The sequence below is a fragment of the Drosophila miranda genome, chromosome 3 (genome assembly GCF_003369915.1).
Source record: "Drosophila miranda strain MSH22 chromosome 3, D.miranda_PacBio2.1, whole genome shotgun sequence".
Taxonomy (NCBI): Eukaryota; Metazoa; Arthropoda; class Insecta; order Diptera; family Drosophilidae; genus Drosophila; species Drosophila miranda.
This window is the reverse complement of record NC_046676.1, coordinates 23,708,203-23,724,066: the sequence shown is the minus strand read 5'-3', so window position 1 is coordinate 23,724,066 and position 15,864 is coordinate 23,708,203. Positions and strand designations below refer to the sequence as shown.

Sequence of the window (15,864 nt, the reverse complement as noted above, 5' to 3'; positions counted from 1 at the left end):
GTCCGGCTCTCGTTAGTTGATAACAATCTGCCGTTGAATTGCAAATGGTTGAAGCCAAGGATTTCCAAGTTCTCATTTCACTTAATTCTACAACGTTGAAGAGTAAGCTTTAGAATGTGGCGACGGTTATTTTTTAAACTCGTAATTGCAATCAGTTTGGTTGGGGCGCAGAGTGGGGCCTTGAGTAACATCATGAAATCTCTAAAGATGGAGCTGCCATTTCGGTCAATCCTCCTGCTGCGAAATGAGAAGGATGTAGATACCTGCTGGACCCGAGAGGACTTTGACCAAAACATCCCCATCTTAAACATGAATGGGAGTCATCGTCTTTATCTGACGAAGATATTCAACTCGGAGCTTCTGGCCGTGGTTTGTGAGAACCGCAGTGAAGGCGACACCATAAAGGCTCTTTATAGAAATCTACTGGACATTCGCTATACTCCAACCATACTAATAACCCAATCGGGCACCAACCTCAGTGATTTGTTCGAGGATTGCCGCTCCCACAAGATGCTCAATGTGTTGGCTTTGAAGGACTCTGATCGTGAATTTGTGTACAGCTATCGGGCCTTTCCTCATCTGCAGGTGGTGAAGCGCCGAGTGGGCCACATTCGTCGCTACTTTGAGCCCCAACTCAGGAACATGGATGGATACCAGATCAAGGTTCTACCTGACAATGTCATGCCTCGAACGGTCGTCTATCGAGATGCCCGGGGACGTCGTCAGATGACGGGCTATCTTGCGCACTTAATAAGGAGCTTTGTCGGCACATTAAACGCCACTCTTGACATCTGCTGGAAGTATGTGCCTGAGGAAGAAAGCATTAATAAAATGACTATAGATAACCTGTCACAAGACGGAATTGTGGACTTTCCTCTAGTTATTGCCAGTCCCGACGAATATCCGAACTCAGACAACATTGTGATGGAGATCTCTAATTGGTTTCTTATACTGCCCATGGAAGCAAACACTCCGCGGGCTCGTCTTTTCTACAGGATTAAATTATACAGACATATTCCCATAGTTATACTACTGGCTCTGGTGCTCAGTAATGCTCACAGAGTGGAAGCAGGTTTGGGTCCTAGCGTCAGTTTAGGCATCATTTGGGACTATGTCATACGCGGATTCCTGGCACAACCCTTTGTGCTGCCCCATGGACTCTCCCCGCGGCTGATGTTTATTTATGGGCTTCTGTTTTTGAACACCATGCTCATTGTCAACCTTTTAAATGTCAATCTTGAATCGCTACTTGTGCATCCACCTGTCGATAGTCAGATTCTCAGTTTCCAGGACATGCGATTGCAGAATTTAAAAATTCTTGTTATTCCGGCTGATTTTAACTTCATCAAGAAAAATATTGGTGAGGAAAATTTTCAGAAAATATTGGATATCTTTGAAGTCAGCAACTCCACGAAAGTTTTCCAAATGAATCGCATCTCCTTGAATCGGGCCTATGCATATCCTGTAACCCTTACACTATGGCCACTTCTTCAGCTCTCACAGGCCAGGCTACCGCGAGCCATCTTTCGCAGGTCTCGGGAAATAGAGTTTTCCCCGGTTATCATCCTAGCCCTGCCCCTTCCAAAAAACTCAATTTATCGCCAGGCCTTTACCAATTTTGTAGGCCATTCCCGCGAAAGTGGACTATATATGTACTGGTTCAGGCAGTCCTTCAATGAGCTCATTTTCTTAGACAAGATTAACTACATTATTGACAATAGCACCCAGCCCTATCAAGATCTTGTGTGGCAGGACTTTTTCTTCATCTGGCTGGCGTATATTGGAGGCATTTTTGGCAGTCTGCTGGTATTCCTTGTCGAAGTTTTGTACTTCAAATGTATGCAAGGAGGACGTCACGAATAAATATTTATAGAATATGTATCCTTGAAATGTAATAAACGGTTTAAGACGTTGTTTTTGGGGTAATTTTGTTAAAGACAATGAAAATTTGTATACTTGCAAGTCATGGAAAACAATTGACGACCGATAAAGTTGCTTATTCGCTGTCCGATGGAAATTCCAATCTGCTATTGAGGAGATAAGTGTCGAACGATTATAACCAGAAACTAGCGTGAAGTCATATATGGATTCATTCATTCCAGGGCAAACATTTCAAGTAGGAACATTAAGATGTTGCTTCCGACAGTATTCTGTTTTATAGTTTCACTCAGTTTTGCTGAGGCACAGCGAGGGGCGTTGGTGAACACTTTGGAGGCGCTCCAGGTTGAGGTATCCTTTCAGTCAGTGCTCCTGGTGCAGAACAAGGATGATACCGATACCTGCTGGACCACGGGGGATCTGGACATTGGTATTCCCATCCTAAACTTAGATGCGAGGCAAAATTTTAACCTGAAAAAAAGTTTTAACACGAATATGCTGGCCCTGGCTTGCTTGGGAGAGGGTATTATGAGCGCTTTGTATGCAAATCTTGAGGAGATCCGCGAAACTCCGACCCTCCTTGTGGTGGCGCAGGACACAAATTTCAGCGCTCTATTCGCAGAGTGTCGTTCGTACCACATGCTCAATGTCGTGGCTGTGTGGGGCGGCCGCGATCTTGAGTTTATCTATAGCTATCGGGCCTTTCCGCACTTGGAAGTGGTCAGGCGTCGTCTGAGGCACATCCGCCGGTACTTTGAGCCGCAGGTAAGAGATCTCGCGGGTCACCCCATCGGCGTCATACCGTACAGCGTCTTGCCACGCACTTTGATCTTTCGAGATGCACATGGAGATCGTCAGATAACTGGCTACCTCGTTCAGTTCTACAGAAACTTCGCCAGGAGCTTAAACACCACTCTGAGGTATCTATGGCACCTTATGCCGCTGGACGAGATGCCTGTTCAAGATGTAATACTGGCCACAGTAAATGAAAGTCATGTAGATTTCCCACTCGTTCTTTCCAACCTCGACCCCGAGCCGTTCCTTGCCAGCAGTGTGTTGGAGGTTTCCAACTGGTTTCTCATCCTCCCCGTGGAGCCAAATGTGCCGCGCTCCAGTCTCTACTTTAGCCTCAGGGGATGGCCCTCCTTTCTAGCCCTGATGCTTCTTCTGGCCCTGCTGCTTGGCAATGCCCATCATCTGGACTCGGGAATGTCGCTCGCATTGAGCTTCGGACACATCTTCGGCGACCACGTGCTGAGGGCCATCCTAGCCCAGTCGTTTGTGTGGCCGCGGCGGCTCTCCTTCAGTCGCACACTCCTCTACATCCTGCTGATGGTGGCAGGCCTCATCATCAGCACCTTCTACAGCGCCAATCTGTCGACCCTGCTAGTCGAACCGCCAGCAGCCTATCGGATACGCAGCTACGAGGACCTGCGCACAAACCGCGTCAAGATACTTCTCTCTGAACAAGAGGTGCCCCTAATGAACGCCACCAATAACAAGAATCTGCAGGAGTACAAGGACACCTTTGAGATAATCCCGTCGACGGTTGAGTTTTTGGCCAAGCGGAGTGCGTTGAACAACTCCTATGCCTATCCCGTGACCAGCACCCTGTGGCCGTTTCTCCATATAAAGCAGTCCCACCTGCAGCGTCCGATCTTTCGCCGATCGCAAGAGATATTCTTTCTGGAGTTTATGCCACTCACCGCACCCATGCAAAAGAATTCTATCTTTCGCAAGGTGTTCAACCAATATGTGGCCAACACCCACGCAAGTGGACTGTACGATCTATGGTTCAGGCAGTCCTTCTACGAGCTCGTTCGAATGGGAAAGCTGAACTACAGTGAGGAGGCAGATCACGAGACCTATCACGATCTCATTTGGGAGGACTATATCTACATATGGCTCGTCTATATCGGAGGAACTGTCACCAGTATGCTGGTGTTTATGCTGGAGCTACTATTCTTTGTGTTAAAACCAAACAAACCGAAAATACTAGTCCCTTTATAAACTTTTAATCGCCCTCTAAAGGATGGCTTAAACACCGGTTTTTCCATGTTCTATGAGGCCTTGTGTAAAAATAAAACTACAGCCGCATGTTGCAATTTCAAACACTTTTTGCAAAAGCATTTTTATTCAAGTTTCACATATCTCTGCTCACTGCATCTTGACTTTCATCATTAAATGTTTTTCCTTTTTCTTTTACTTTTACTTTTACTTGTCTTATTTTCGTTTTTGTTTTTATGTTTTTACGTTTTTGTTAATAAGTAGGTATTTTTAATATTTTATAATTAGGATTTTTGTTTTAATGGAATTACATATATAATATATGCATATATCATATGCCTCCAGTGTCTGTCTGTATTATCCTCGCTTCTTGTGGTGTGGTTTTGTGTGCTGTGTTGTGGTGAAGTGTGGTATGGTGTGGCGTGGGTTTCGCTATTCCTTTAAACTGGCTCTTCGGTGCCCCAAAGCAACGGAAGAAGAATGAACAAATATTGGATTCTTATGCGAAAGAGGTTAAATGCAGGTGCAGCTATGTCTCATTTAGCAAAACGTGCAAAGTGAGTAATTTTGAATGCATTTAATTGTATTATGAGTGAGGCTTTCGAGCTGAAAATTGATTTGATTCTTGTTTTCGTGTTTTTAATCATTAATTTGGTAAGATTAGAGTCAACCCAACCTTGTTTCGTACTGTCTAAAAACGTAGAACTATAAAAGGGTTCTCTCTTTTTTGGGGGCTTTTCTTTTTTTTTCTCTTGTTTATTTTTTCGTTTAAGGTAAATTTTGCAAAAGCAATTACCAAAAAATTAGGGCTTCAATTACAATTATAATTTGTAATAATTAATGATAAAAATGTCGCATTTGCTTGGCAAAGGAAAATAAATGTTTACTTTTTGTTTTTGTTTTTGTTTTGTACATTTGCATAAATATTATTCAATTGCATAATTTTATTTTTCTTATCTTTTGTTTTCTTGTTGTATGTGTGTGTGTTTGTAAATTCATATTGCATTCAAGTGCCTGTGTGACTGAGTTGGTGTGTGTGAGGGTGTGTATGTGTATGTGTATGTTTAAATCCTAATACTACCATTTTCCTGAAAACTATAGCCAAATTCTTTGCCGCTCCGATTGTCATATTCCCTTGGGAATATGCTCTCTCTTGATCGAAGATACCATTCGTATAACTTAGGATCGGATCGAACAGAAATCAAATGAGGAATAAATATGGTTAAATGAGGGTTATAATATATGTTGTATGCCATGACATCCTAAATATTTGCCATCATTTATAACTATGTATTTTCATGTAATTTCATTTTTCATATTTCATCTTTCATTTTCTTGTCTTGTCCATTTCGGGTACTGTACTATACATTGTGTGTGTGTGTGGGTGTCTGTACGTACGAGTATTTCTAGGCGTAAATTTTTAATTTTACAAATTTCGTGTGAGTTTTGCTCGGTTTTGGTTTTAATAGTTTTTTCTCTTTTCTTTTCTTTTGCTTTCCCATTTTTAGTTTTCTGTTCTTGGAAACTGGTTTAAAAATTAAGCTCAATAATCTTAAATTATGTATGTATTTGCTTTATTTTCGGGCTAATTTGTATACACGCCTTTTCTCAAACTATTTCCTTATTAGTGTCTCATTTCGTGCCTTGTATCCATTGTAATAATATTCTAAAAAAGTTTAAGTATTGCATTGTGTACACCCCTGGTTTTGGTTATATTCAATTCGATTTAGTTTCTTTTCTTGCTGCCTTTACTGTGATTTCATATTAGTTTTTTGTTTTTTCTTCGTTTGTTTTTTACTACTGGAAACAATTTACACTTAGTTACAACACTGTCTTGTAATTGCTAAAATTTTAATACTCATGAACACTCCACAAGAGATGGATGCATATTTTCCCGTGTACATTATTCGGTTCGGTTCGGTTCTCTTCTCTTCTGTTCTATTCTTTCTTTGCTTTTCTTTTCGTTTTTGCTTTTACCATGTAAATTACGTGTAGGTTGCTTGCACTTGATTTCTTCGTCAAAGGATTAGCATTAGATTGGAGTGGGTGTGAGTATTATAAACGCTTTTTAACTACGGCGTGTAATGGGGTTTACATTATTAGTATATATATGTCTAAATGTATATACGTAGAGTGAGTGGATCAATTGTTAATAGAGGTTACATCAATTATATATATATATATTTTTTTTTTTGCCTTTTCTTGGTTTTTTTTGTTTTCTTTTATTTAGTATATATTTATGTTTATGTGTAAATATTCAAATTATGCCCGGATCTTCTCGGGGCGTAGCTCCAGATGCCATCGCTTCATACTTTTATATTTAAATATGCCATAGGGGGTTTAGGGTTTAGGGTCGATGTGTGGGGTGGGGTGTGGTGTAGCGTGGTGTGTGGTGTAGCGTGGTGTGGTGTATGTAAATACATTCAAGAAATTGTTGTGTACGCAGTGTGTTATTTAGGCCCGAAGCTGACTCCGAGAAGCTTCACTTCTGCTCGCTAAGTTCAACAGTAAAGATAAACATCTAATTCCAAAAAAACGCTAATGAATGTTAAGAAACTGTTAGGTAATGCCTAGGTCTAATGCCTAGAAATCTGCTCCTTTGAATGAGAGAGTTCGAGCACGAATTCTTGGTTTAGCTTTTGTTTCTGATCTTGTGTCTCTAAAATTTCAACTGTGTTGCAAAACCTTTTGCCAACGTCTAAATGTCAATGTGCCGGATCCTTTCCTTTCCTTTCATTTTTTTTCCTTCTTCTTTCCTGCTGCCTGGATGTACGTTTTGCTGCACAATATAATTTCTCGTAAATATCTATATATGTAGGTATATATGTGTGTATATTGTATGTTTGTGGGTTCCAAGTAAACTCCTGCTGTAAAATTTGCTGCCTTGCCGCCAATAACTCAGGATCTAATAGTAGAATATTTGACCGGCCTTCTGGCGCTTGCGCTCCTCCAGCTTGCGATTGATCTCCTGCTGTCGCTCGGCCTTGCTAAGGGCTCGGGCCACGTACAAGAACTTGTTGTCGCCCAGCTGTTTGCCATGTAGTCCAATGACGGCGGCCAGCGCCGATTGTGGGTTCTCAAAAGCCACAAATCCGAACCGGCGTGAGCGTCCCTCCTCGTCGAGCATCAACTGCAATGATTAAAAACGAAAATATCCTGTTATCATCTATTCGAAATCGATAGTAAACAAATCAAGCTTTCGATAGGGGCTCCCGCTCGCGCCCATTAAGACGACTGCAATCCACACTTTCTTGGGGTTATCCGGCCGGGCCGGCCCTCCCCTCTATTGTCGACGTATTCCCACGACCCGCGAGCAGTGGGCATGCGCGCGGCAAAGGGAAGAGCGAATTTAAGAGCAGATAGTGGGAAACTGTGCCACATGGTTTTCCATCTGCAGTTCACTCTCTCTGCCGCCCTCCCTCTTGGCAATCGGCTTTCGCCAATCCACCCACACGGACATCACCCACGCCATGCGAACAGGCTGGACGGACGGTCGGGAAGTGTAAGGTTGTAAGTAGACAATCAAGACATAACGAACCTTGTGACTGGTGATGCGCCCATAGGGCTCGAACATCTCGCGCAAGTGCTGCTCGGTGAACTCCTCGCTGAGATTCTTCACGTACAGATTCTTGAAGTGGGTCGCCTTCTCCTGTTCACGGTCCCGCCGAGGAATGAACTTGACCACATGAACCTTCTGATTATTGCACAGCATTCCATTGACCTTCTCGATGGCCGCGCGGGCGGCTTCCTCCGAGTCGAAGTGCACAAAGCCGTATCCGCGTGAGTTGCCATCCTCGTCCTTGGCCACATTGCAGTTGAGAATGTTACCGAACACGGAGAAGGTGTCGTACACCGCCTTGTTGTCGATCGAACGCTCCAAATTCTTGATGTAGATCTTGCCGCTGTCCGGAGAGCTGGTACTGCTCCCAGTGCTGCCGCTGGCCAACGCGCCGGCGGAGTGCGACGAGCTGGTGGTGTGCCCGCTGGTCACCGAACTATGCCCGTGCCGGCCGAGAACGGCCGCAGCGGCCAGATGATTGCTGGCCGCGTGTCCACCGCCGACATGGCCCAGGTGGCCGGCGGCAGCGTGATGGTGCAACTGCTGCTGATGATGTGCAGCGGCCAGCGTATGATGGTTCAGCGCCGGCTGCTGCTGGTGATAGTTTGCCGGGTTGCCACGGAACGTCATCGAGTTGACGAACATGATGGCTGGCTGTTTGTGGAGCGTGGTGGCAGCTAATAAAGTGCAGGTGCTGTAAGGTGGTGTGTGGTGGCTGTGGCTGAGAATTTTGACGGTCTTCGGCAGCGCGTTGTGGTATTGTGTTGACTTTGCTCTTGTTCTTGCGCTTGCCCCTGCCCCTTGCCTCTTGTGCCGTGTTTGTTTTTGGTGCTGCTCGTTTTCTGATTGGTACTCGTTTCGTATCTCTGTGTTCGCACTCGGCCCTCGGATGCGTTATGCTCTGCTTTGAATTTATTTTCGATTTTAATTGGAAATGCAAATACAAAAATATCAATTGCAGGCTGAAAATCCACTCACCAGGTTCTTAGCTCACACGTTGCCCGTTCCACTGCAATACAAATTCTCTGAAAAAATCGTTTTTCTCTCGCCCAGACTCTTTTTCACCGTTCTCTCTCTCTCTTTCTGTAATTTTTCTGGGCTTTCACTTTTGGCTGTCGCTGTGGGCTTGGGCTTATCTTACGCGTACACGCTGCAAACGAATGGATGCGACTTATTCTATGTTTCAGCAATAGCAATATAAAAGGATTCTCTAGCGTCGGCTTCTATTTTTTATTATTTAATTTTGTATTGTATGCAAAAACTTGTCGCTCCTTGCGTGCATGGTATAACTATTACAGGTACGGCCCCGCTCTTCGGTGGCCTAAGTTGCTGACCCCTCTCTTTACGATAAATGTGTACCATTTTAGCCTTACAAAAATATCATTTTTGAGTTCAGCTTGTTTTAGCCTTAAATGCATATTGCATCTTTTCTGAATCTAAACCATTTTTTTTTTAATGATCTTTGCTCATAATTAATCGTATAATTTTAATTGTACCATAATTCGTATATGTATTGATTCCCTTTGCATAACATTTAGCCTATTTATTTTTGGCTATAGCCATTTTAGACATTTTTTTTTAACATTCTGGCAGCACTACGCGTAATTCTCACAAATGCGGAGCTGCTCACAAGAGCGTAAATTCTCATCAGTTATCGATACACACGGGCGCAAAATACAGCCACACTTAAATTTGCATCCACAAATCTGAATTTATTATTATTTATTAAGTTTATTATGGACCTGGAACACATGCTAGCGAATCCTCTGGCAAGCGATTGCAGCCCCTCAGTGCAATCCCAGCGTCTACGTAGAAGAGATAAACGTAGGCTCGACGATGACAATGCTGCCACCGATCATCAGCCCCCAGGAAACACTTGTATAGCCGCAGAATTGGCTAATATCTACCAAGCAGATCGACAGCACAGCCTGCTTGCGCTTCAAATACCTACGCAAAACCGATCTGTTGTGCCAAGCAGCGAGTTCATATCCATGCACGATCTCCTGCTAAGTCAGTCTGATTACGGCACCCCGGAGGAGAAGCAAGAAGCCCCAGTGCACATAACCGAGCTGATATTACGAGACTTTTGCTCATCCCCCACATACGAAGAGGAGGAGAATATACCAATCTGCGACTCACCTCCGTGGTTTCGCTTTCGAAAGAAAACAATCAAAACCTACAGCCGCAAGCCACCAACTAGGAAACAGCAAACGGTTGCTGCCGAAGAAGACGAAGAGGATCGATTGAGCTGCTCCTCCGGGCTCTCGGTACAAGAGGATCACACAGCCGTAGCCCATGTGCCGGCGACGACGGCATTGTGTGGATTAGATGCCAATAGCTCACAAAAGATTTGTGAAAATCTTTTAAATTTAAGCGAATATTTTTCCGTAAGTAATGCCGGTCTGAACCCCAACAATGCCTCCACGTCTGCTAGCGCCCAAAAAGCCCATAGCATCGACTTACCCATCAAACAAGAGACTCCTATTCATCGCAAGAATTTGGACTCGGATTCATCTGTGGAGTGCACATCTGAAGAATTTGAAAATCTGGAGGAGGACCTTCTGAAGCACGGCTACACTTACGAAGCTTCTGAAGTCTGTGATATAAAACAACCCCCAGGTGAAGGACACAATTAATAAAATATTTCTGCCATTAACCAATTTTATAACCAGGAAACGAAACGAACACTCTTTTTGGCGAGAGTGAGAGTATTCGTAGGACATCCCCAACAAACGACAATTCGGAAATGGGTAAGACAACATCTCTCACCATTTACGAGCGATTTCATCTATCAGTTTCTTTACAGATGCCAAAGCTTGTGGGGACTGGTCAGAAGGTGATTCGTTTTTGGCGAATTATAACTCCGAAAAGATGTCATTGAGTAATGATGAACCTATAAAATCGGATAAATCTGATGTAAAACCCACCAAACGGTTGGAAAACCCCCAACAAAGCACCTACTTTACATTGGAAGACATCCCAATGAGTGAGTGGCAAACCATAATGGAGGTTCCCGATGTATCAAGTATCAAAACGGAAGCGTCGGACAATCAAAGTATTAAATTAGAGGAAATGGGAAAAATTGAAGCAAGGTTCCTCGAGGAAATCCCGGATTGGAAGCCGAAAGGCATTGCGTTGCGTACTGCCTCAAACAAACCGAGTGAGGTGTCTGAGGAGAATGCAAAGAAAGCAGCCAAGCTGCTGTCTGATATCCAGGCCGCAAGTGATACTCAGTTCCTTCAAGAAATTACTTTAAGCCAATGGCCAGGCATGGATGTCCCAGAAGCCATCTCAGAGGTTGTCGGCTTCCGAACAGCGTCAAACAAACCAATTGAGATTTCTGAGGAGATGAAAAAGAGAGGAGCCATGCTGCTGGCTGACGTCGAAGGTGGAGAAACGGATCCACCAAAACATACACGTGAAATCCGAGATAAGAAATGCTTCTCTGAGGATATGGGAATAGCTGTTGGATTCCGAACAGCTTCAAACAAACCGATTGAGGTGTCTGAGGAGATGAAAAAGAGAGGAGCCAAGCTGCTGGCTGATGTCGACGTTGATACTCAGTTCCTTCAAGACATTACTTTAAGCCAATGGCCAGGCATGGATGTCCCAGAAGCCATCTCAGAGGTTGTCGGCTTCCGAACAGCGTCAAACAAACCAATTGAGATTTCTGAGGAGATGAGAAAGAGAGGAGCCATGCTGCTGGCTGATGTCGAAGGCGGAAAAATGGATAAGGAATTCTTCTCCGAGGATATGGGAATAGCTGTTGGATTCCGAACAGCTTCAAACAAACCAATTGAAGTGTCTGAGGAGAATGCAAAGAAAGCAGCCAAGCTGCTGTCTGATATCCAGGCTGCAAGTGATACTCAGTTCCTTCAAGAAATTACTTTAAGCCAATGGCCAGGCATGGATGTCCCAGAAGCCATCTCAGAGGTTGTCGGCTTCCGAACAGCGTCAAACAAACCAATTGAGATTTCTGAGGAGATGAAAAAGAGAGGAGCCATGCTGCTGGCTGACGTCGAAGGTGGAGAAACGGATCCACCAAAACATACACGTGAAATCCGAGATAAGAAATGCTTCTCTGAGGATATGGGAATAGCTGTTGGATTCCGAACAGCTTCAAACAAACCGATTGAGGTGTCTGAGGAGATGAAAAAGAGAGGAGCCAAGCTGCTGGCTGATGTCGACGTTGATACTCAGTTCCTTCAAGACATTACTTTAAGCCAATGGCCAGGCATGGATGTCCCAGAAGCCATCTCAGAGGTTGTCGGCTTCCGAACAGCGTCAAACAAACCAATTGAGATTTCTGAGGAGATGAGAAAGAGGGGAGCCATGCTGCTGGCTGATGTCGAAGGCGGAAAAATGGATAAGGAATTCTTCTCCGAGGATATGGGAATAGTTGTTGGATTCCGAACAGCTTCAAACAAACCAATTGAAGTGTCTGAGGAGAATGCAAAGAAAGCAGCCAAGCTGCTGTCTGATATCCAGGCTGCAAGTGATACTCAGTTCCTTCAAGACATTACTTTAAGCCAATGGCCAGGCATGGATGTCCCAGAAGCCATCTCAGAGGTTGTCGGCTTCCGAACAGCGTCAAACAAACCAATTGAGATTTCTGAGGAGATGAGAAAGAGAGGAGCCATGCTGCTGGCTGATGTCGAAGGCGGAAAAATGGATAAGGAATTCTTCTCCGAGGATATGGGAATAGCTGTTGGATTCCGAACAGCTTCAAACAAACCAATTGAAGTGTCCGAGGAGAATGCAAAGAAAGCAGCCAAGCTGCTGTCTGATATCCAGGCTGCAAGTGATACTCAGTTCCTTCAAGACATTACTTTAAGCCAATGGCCAGGCATGGATGTCCCAGAAGCCATCTCAGAGGTTGTCGGCTTCCGAACAGCGTCAAACAAACCAATTGAGATTTCTGAGGAGATGAAAAAGAGAGGAGCCATGCTGCTGGCTAACGTCCATGCGACAGAACAGCTAAATTATCCGAGTGACGCACAGTTCCGGAAAGAAATGGACCTGACTGAATTGGATATTCCAGAGATAGTTAGCTTCAGAACAGCCACGAGTAAACCGATCGAAGTTGCGCAGGAGATGATAATGAAACCTGCCGAATTGATGACCGATATCGAAGCTGAATCAACAAATGAGCCAAGTCTGAAGAGTCCTAAGACATTAGCCTCAAGCGAAGCCACGGAGGTAATGGATGCATTAACTGGAGATGTACTTCCATTAAATTGTGAGCCTGAATGCCTGCCGGAGATGTCAGATTATCTTTCCGGTGATGATTTCAAGGGTTTCCCATCGGGCAAATGCCAGCCAATGGACTTATTTGGTCTCCATGTATTTCCCAGACTATCACAGACAGTAGAGTATTCATCTGAGAAGGCTCCCGCAAATGATGCCAGATCTGGGACACCTAAGCAACGACGCGAGACTTCCGACGGAATCCCCTCGAGCAAGCGTCGACGTCGAAACGCAGAGCCCCAACTTTCATCCTCCCCACAGCAAAAACCGCAGAACGGTACACAGCTCTCCAAAACAACGTCGTGGCACAGTGCATTGGGATCCCCAATCAACTCGCAGAGAATCCCCGCCTCTTTGTCGCAACTGGCAGAGCGTTCGCCCCTCGACCGCACCACAAAGACGTCCGTGATTGGACGCCGGAATCTGTTGTCGCTTAGCAAGCGACGCAAGCGGGTCAGCACCGTTGGTGAATGCCAGGCCCAGGACACTGTCACTCCGGTTAAGCCCCGCTTTGCCCCGATGTCTGCTTCGACCAGCACGCCGCTGTCTAACAGGAATATAAACCTGGTTGAGGAATACCGCGGTGGAGAGGACGTCTCTCCCATTTGCATGCCCCCTCAGAAAGCTCCCCGCATTGGCTTGAGTCGCAGTCGATATTAGCAATGTTTTTTTTTTTTAGATTTCTACTTAGTCGTAGTCATACGCTGCCGGTTGGCTTTTTTTGCGCTACATACATAACATATGTACATCCAGATATCCAGAACTTCCTAATGTATATACCTATATTAAAATTTATAACATATGACTACTTATAAGCGAGTAAGAACAAAGATATAAGATAACAATCGAAGAGTGTAATTAAAAAATACTCGTAAATGCGAAGTCATGTGAGGCATTACATTGTATAGATTAGTTCAGAAACAAAATTAAGTTGGCCCAAAACACTGGACAATTATTTAATTCGAAGCATAATACCAATTAAGGCCTATTGTCATAGCGCTGCTTGACCAATTCCCACACAAAGACCAGCATTGAGAACACCAGGCCCAAGGCCCACAGGAAAAAGGCAAAGAAATAAAACTCCATGTCATAGGCCTTGGCGGAGGGGTCCTCGTCCCGCATTAAAGAGTACATTCCATTCTCAATCAGCTGCGTCCAGGTGTCCGACTTCATCTTGGCTAGAATGCCATACTCCTGGATTCTTCTCGTGTACTCGTTAAACATTCTCAGATAGGGCAAAGTGTTGGATACCATATGGGATTCTAGGGCAAAGCCTATGCTCTGTGTTATCACCTTGCAGCGAGGGGTCTTCAGTAGGTACTGTTGCCGGAGGACCAGCTCCAGGCGATCCTCATAAAGACAATACATAAAACTGGTATCAAGGCCATCGCGCAACTTTTTTAGCATAGAACCGTTCATGGAAATACTGTTCCTGAGGACAGCCTCGGGCAGAAACGATTTCATGACGAACGATCTTAAATAGTAATCATCGTGTAGAGTGGAATAGGGCGCCTTTTCTAGGCTCTCCACTGTGTTGTACTGGGGCTCGTATAGTCCGGAGGTTAGCATGCTCGAGAGCATGGCCAGATAAACGTTGGTTAAAGTGAATCCACCTAGCGTTAGTATTATATACACCAGTAAGTCCTGCCACCCTGAGATTCTTGTCTCGTAGCTCGAGATGTAGAGAAAATGACTCAGGCTGCGCAGAAAGCACACTCCGATTTGGGGTCGTCGCCGCTGCCCCCGTTCACGTCCCGAGCGCACCAAAAAGAGCATGATCGTAACATAAAATACTGTGGCCACCAGGATCAGCCAGAGGGTCCAACCGAAGGGCTTGGCAAAGTACATGTAGCTGGCGATGAGTGGGGCATGGGGCACCACAAAATATTCGTTCAGGATCGAAAGGGGGACAGAGGACTTCACATCCCATTGGAGGTCCTTCGGATAACTTACGAAGTCGATCTCTTTTGAATACAGCATTTGGAAAACGGACTCGTACATATTAATTACTTCCACACCTGGTATCGGCACGTCAACAAGTGTTGCATTGCAACGATCCGTGAACTCCTTGAGTGCGTTGTACATATACCCCGACCGCAACAGTTGATTCTTTTGGTCGACATACTTAAAGTCCCGTGGTGCCAAATCAGTGCAAACTGTACGTATGGTAAAGCCGCGAAAATTGCATGTTTGCCGCTCCCTTATGAAATATTCTGAGAGATTGGAGAGTTCAACAGCCTGGATCGAGGGATATGGCAGATAGGTGTAGAGCGAGCTTTGATGAATCAGGATGACATGGAGAAAGCCTTTTTGATAGCAGTAGCTGAAGAGTTCCTGCTGCCATGACGTCGGATCCTCTCGGCTCACGAACACGATTTGATGCTGATGAAGCTCATCCAGCAGTTGCGGCAGGAGCTCAGCCGTCGAAGGATCCAGTAGAGACTCCTCCAGATAGACTACCACCAGAGCTCTCTCGGTAAAGTTTCCAGTCAGTCGATAGCTGGGTGCATTGGACTTTACTGCAAATTGAATCCGTGGCGTGTCCAATGTCTGAAGAGTGCTTGATTCCCCCCCGTATTCCTGAAAGTTGATAAAAACGTTCAGCTCCGTCCCAAGTGCACGATTGAGTTCAAGGAGCACTTCTGTGGGACCCGAGATACTATCAAGAGCACCCACAATACGAAAAAGAAGCGACACAACCAGCAGCGGGAACATTTTGATGAGACTTTTGAAGGGGCTATGCCTTTTATAGGCTTTTATATGAATATTTTAATAACCACATGATTCAACAAAATCCTGTTGGAGCATTCAAATAGTTATCCTGCTCTTGTCAGCTATTAACCACGATCTAAGCTCTCTGGCAGAAAGACAACGTCACCAATTAACCACTTTCCGAATAAAGGGTCACATAATTACACACGTAATTATTCACTTTAAATTACATGCATTTGCCATTAAGAACAATTTTATACTCGATTCTCGAAGAGTTAAGGGATATATTAGTTTTGTGTAGATGCCTGTAACAAACAATTATTTTATGCAGTGGCAACGCAACGCCTTCCACGAGCCTTACTCATTCCAGAAAGAAAAACACACTGAGTATCGGGTATAAATGTAGAGCCGCAGACCTAGCCGCGTTCCCGCTCGTTCAAGTGTGTCTCGTGCCATTTTAT

General features: G+C 44.7%; 3 protein-coding genes across 8 annotated transcripts; 1 reads left to right on the top strand and 2 right to left on the bottom strand.

The window, feature by feature from the left end:
* Nucleotides 1-5,102: 5,102 nt before the first annotated feature.
* On the bottom strand, nucleotides 5,103-8,744 carry LOC108160297 (polyadenylate-binding protein). Of its 2 annotated transcripts, none has more exons than XM_017294207.2 (3): nucleotides 8,423-8,744; nucleotides 7,424-8,348; nucleotides 5,103-7,015 (listed from the first exon to the last, which is right to left on the bottom strand). In XM_017294207.2, the coding sequence occupies exons 2-3, from the start codon at nucleotides 8,087-8,089 to the stop codon at nucleotides 6,791-6,793; spliced, it is 891 nt and encodes a 296-aa protein (XP_017149696.1). In that variant the 5' UTR covers nucleotides 8,090-8,348; nucleotides 8,423-8,744; the 3' UTR covers nucleotides 5,103-6,790. The 2 variants fall into 2 exon arrangements, with proteins under 2 accessions (XP_017149696.1, XP_017149697.1); XM_017294208.2 differs by having other exon boundaries at nucleotides 7,424-8,345.
* A 364-nt stretch (nucleotides 8,745-9,108) lies between these two features.
* Nucleotides 9,109-13,573, top strand: LOC108160307 (breast cancer type 2 susceptibility protein homolog). 5 transcript variants are annotated; one of them, XM_033391210.1, is made up of 4 exons: nucleotides 9,109-10,063; nucleotides 10,117-10,194; nucleotides 10,251-10,690; nucleotides 11,021-13,573. In XM_033391210.1, exons 1-4 carry the CDS (start codon nucleotides 9,181-9,183, stop codon nucleotides 13,349-13,351), a joined length of 3,732 nt encoding a protein of 1,243 aa, XP_033247101.1. In that variant the 5' UTR covers nucleotides 9,109-9,180; the 3' UTR covers nucleotides 13,352-13,573. The 5 variants fall into 5 exon arrangements, with proteins under 5 accessions (XP_033247101.1, XP_033247098.1, XP_033247099.1 ...); XM_033391207.1 differs by having other exon boundaries at nucleotides 10,251-11,020; nucleotides 11,327-13,573; XM_033391208.1 differs by having other exon boundaries at nucleotides 10,251-11,314; nucleotides 11,645-13,573.
* Nucleotides 13,574-13,669: 96 nt separating this feature from the next.
* On the bottom strand, nucleotides 13,670-15,406 carry LOC108158070. The gene has a single exon (XM_017290220.1). The coding sequence runs from the start codon at nucleotides 15,404-15,406 to the stop codon at nucleotides 13,670-13,672; it is 1,737 nt and encodes a 578-aa protein (XP_017145709.1).
* Nucleotides 15,407-15,864: the final 458 nt, after the last annotated feature.

Bases quoted from the DNA above. Each gene is read 5' to 3' on its own strand.
- LOC108160297 (XM_017294207.2), bottom strand. From the start codon at position 8,089: ATGTTCGTCAACTCGATGACGTTCCGTGGCAACCCGGCAAACTATCAC. The intron at 7,016-7,423 runs GTTCGTTATGTC...TAATCATTGCAG, and splicing joins GGCGCATCACCAGTCACAAG to TTGATGCTCGACGAGGAGGG.
- LOC108160307 (XM_017294220.2), top strand. From the start codon at position 9,181: ATGGACCTGGAACACATGCTAGCGAATCCTCTGGCAAGCGATTGCAGC. The intron at 10,064-10,116 runs GTGAAGGACACA...TTTTATAACCAG, and splicing joins TGATATAAAACAACCCCCAG to GAAACGAAACGAACACTCTT. The intron at 10,195-10,250 runs GTAAGACAACAT...GTTTCTTTACAG, and splicing joins AAACGACAATTCGGAAATGG to ATGCCAAAGCTTGTGGGGAC.
- LOC108158070 (XM_017290220.1), bottom strand. From the start codon at position 15,406: ATGTTCCCGCTGCTGGTTGTGTCGCTTCTTTTTCGTATTGTGGGTGCT.